Source organism: Sesamum indicum, linkage group LG2, assembly GCF_000512975.1.
Source record: "Sesamum indicum cultivar Zhongzhi No. 13 linkage group LG2, S_indicum_v1.0, whole genome shotgun sequence".
Lineage (NCBI taxonomy): Eukaryota > Viridiplantae > Streptophyta > Magnoliopsida > Lamiales > Pedaliaceae > Sesamum > Sesamum indicum.
This window is the reverse complement of record NC_026146.1, coordinates 3405031-3407564: the sequence shown is the minus strand read 5'-3', so window position 1 is coordinate 3407564 and position 2534 is coordinate 3405031. Positions and strand designations below refer to the sequence as shown.

The 2534-nt window shown below is 34.4% G+C and overlaps 1 protein-coding gene across 1 annotated transcript; it reads right to left on the bottom strand.

Moving 5' to 3' along the window:
- Window positions 343-1977, bottom strand: LOC105178673 (probable phosphopantothenoylcysteine decarboxylase). The gene is made up of 3 exons (XM_011102206.2): window positions 1876-1977; window positions 1061-1408; window positions 343-743 (listed from the first exon to the last, which is right to left on the bottom strand). The coding sequence occupies exons 2-3, from the start codon at window positions 1403-1405 to the stop codon at window positions 453-455; spliced, it is 636 nt and encodes a 211-aa protein (XP_011100508.1). The 5' UTR covers window positions 1406-1408; window positions 1876-1977; the 3' UTR covers window positions 343-452.

Genomic DNA, 2534 nt, shown 5'->3' with positions numbered 1-2534 from the left:
GAGATAACTGGGTTTGCGATATATAAAGATATTGAAACAGCATCCTCTAGTAGCTTGCCAGGCTCTTTATGCTGAAAACTTTCTCTAAACCTTACCTTTATGAATGGAACTCCAATGATTTAAGCAGCGGAAAAAGGAGAACAATCTATATTGAATATCCCCTCAAACTAGGGCCTATGCTTTGGCAAGAAAAGGTCAATCTTACCAAGCCTTGGCATTCGCTTGACTCCTTTGCAGATAGAGAATATTTGTTCTTAAATAGTAATATACAAGCATGAAATTTCAAATAGAGGATGTTAGATAAACAGAACCAACCACTAGTTGCACATTACAGCTTTCAGATGACCACAAACTCTTTTGATACATTATATTGTTCATCAATTATACGAGCCCAGGAACTTTAGATACAACAATTTTTCATTTCTACAAATGAAGCACGGAATAGATCATAACTAAATATTGCCACTGCTCGACTGTTCCCGATTCTCAAAGAAAAGTCTTACTGTTGAATATATGAGAGAAGGCTCAGCCATTGCACCATTCCCATAATCTCCACAGGCTAGCCTCTTCGTCACTGGTGGGATAAGAGAAATTCCTAGATCATCAATCACCATGAGATGACGTTCCGTAAAAGGGTTGGTCCACATGAAGGTATTCATGGCTGGTGCCACAAACATGGGTTTAGTATAGTCCCATGCCCGGACGATGCAGGTCAGCAAGTTGTCACACAATCCCCCAGCAATCTACATAAAAATACACCAAAGTCCAACAAAAATCATAGTTTGATCAAACCACATCCGACGATGGTTGAAGATGAACAACTATTTACAGGAAGGAATGCCACAGGCCCACAAGAAATCACTAAATGCTTTAGTCAAATCTACAAAATACATCTTCAAGCTAAAGTGACTTCCCAAAGATTCATTTCAAATTGATCTCCAAGTTCAAGGTTTTATGCTTTCTGGTCCATTTGTATAGCCAATGCATACTATATTACGCAAGACACCAGCATTCCTGACAATATGGTGAACCATTGAGAAACACCATTAAATATGTTTACCTTTCCAAGTGTGTTTGCTGACAAAGGTGCAATGACCATAATATCAGCCCATTTTCGAAGCTCAATGTGGAGGACACTATCACCTATTTTATTCCAACTAGACCATTCATCCTCATCAGTATAAAGAGTGACATCTTTCGGGACCGACACTCTATCTACAAAATGGAGTGATGCCTTGGTAGCTACTGCTTTGACTTCTGCCCATTCAGAAAAACAATGGCAAAGATTAGCAAATTTTATTGCGGCCACACTTCCACTTGCAGCAAGTAGAATCCGAGGTTTTCTCGAAGCATTGTTTACTTGATATAATTGCATATCCGCGCTTGGAGGTTCTGAATGCACCATAATCTGTTCATTGTACAGTAGTGAACATGAATAACCAGTTCACAGGTAATAAATAAAGAGCTACAGCAAATTGATTCAACTATACTCATTGCTTCTAGAGAAGACAAGTCAAGCCCATATGCTTAAATTTTCATTTTTGCTTTTCCTGGTTATAAAGTTCCAAGTTCTTGAACTTATTAAATATAGGAGGGAATAGATTATTTATAACAAAAAAGATGTTCTTCTTCCGCTTTTCATTCATTTTCTTCGATTTTGTTCAATAAAGAAGACAATTTTTTATCATATTTTATTTCCTTTTAATTATTTAAAATCAAGAACACCTCACTCAGTCAGATCAAGAATTGAATCATAAAGCACATATAAACCAACAGAAAAATGCAGAAATTGTAACACTGAAAATGAACGCAAAAACAGATAAAGGAGAATTGGACAAAAGGAGATTAAGTGCATTGATCCAGAGGGAGACTCACCGTACGAGGGTTCAGAAGGTCGCGAGAGATAGAGAGAGAGACGGAGGATTTCAAAAGAAGAGGGCGCTCATGTGCTCTTCCAACGGCGCGTGAATCTGATTTTGTCCTAAAATGTAGTTCTCAAAACTACCCTTTGATTTAAATTAAGGATAATTAAACTCTTCTCTGCTCATATTTGTGTAATTATATATAACTTTTTTATAATTTAAAAAATTACATTTATCAGTCTTGATGTTTATTTTTGACTAACAAATAAGTCCTTTTATTAATCAAAATTTATCGAATTTGCTGATATTAAAAAGAAAACCAGAAAAAAAAATTATATTTACTCCTATTGATTTATTACTAATTTATTACAGGTCAGATAAATTTTATTATGACCAAATTACACTTATACGTCTTCACGTGTGAATACTCGCGAGAAAGTATATCTTCACCATTATAAAAGTAGTTTAGTCAGAAAAATATTATTGGACCTCCAATAAATAAAAAAAAGTCAATCGATGATATATATTAATTTTCATTTAACTTTTTCATTAATATAAGCAAATTCAATTAATTTTGACTAATTGAGAGACTTATTTGTTAAATGAGAGCAAACCTCAAGAATATTAAATATAATTTTTCAAATCACATAAAATTTAAGTATAATTAAGCAG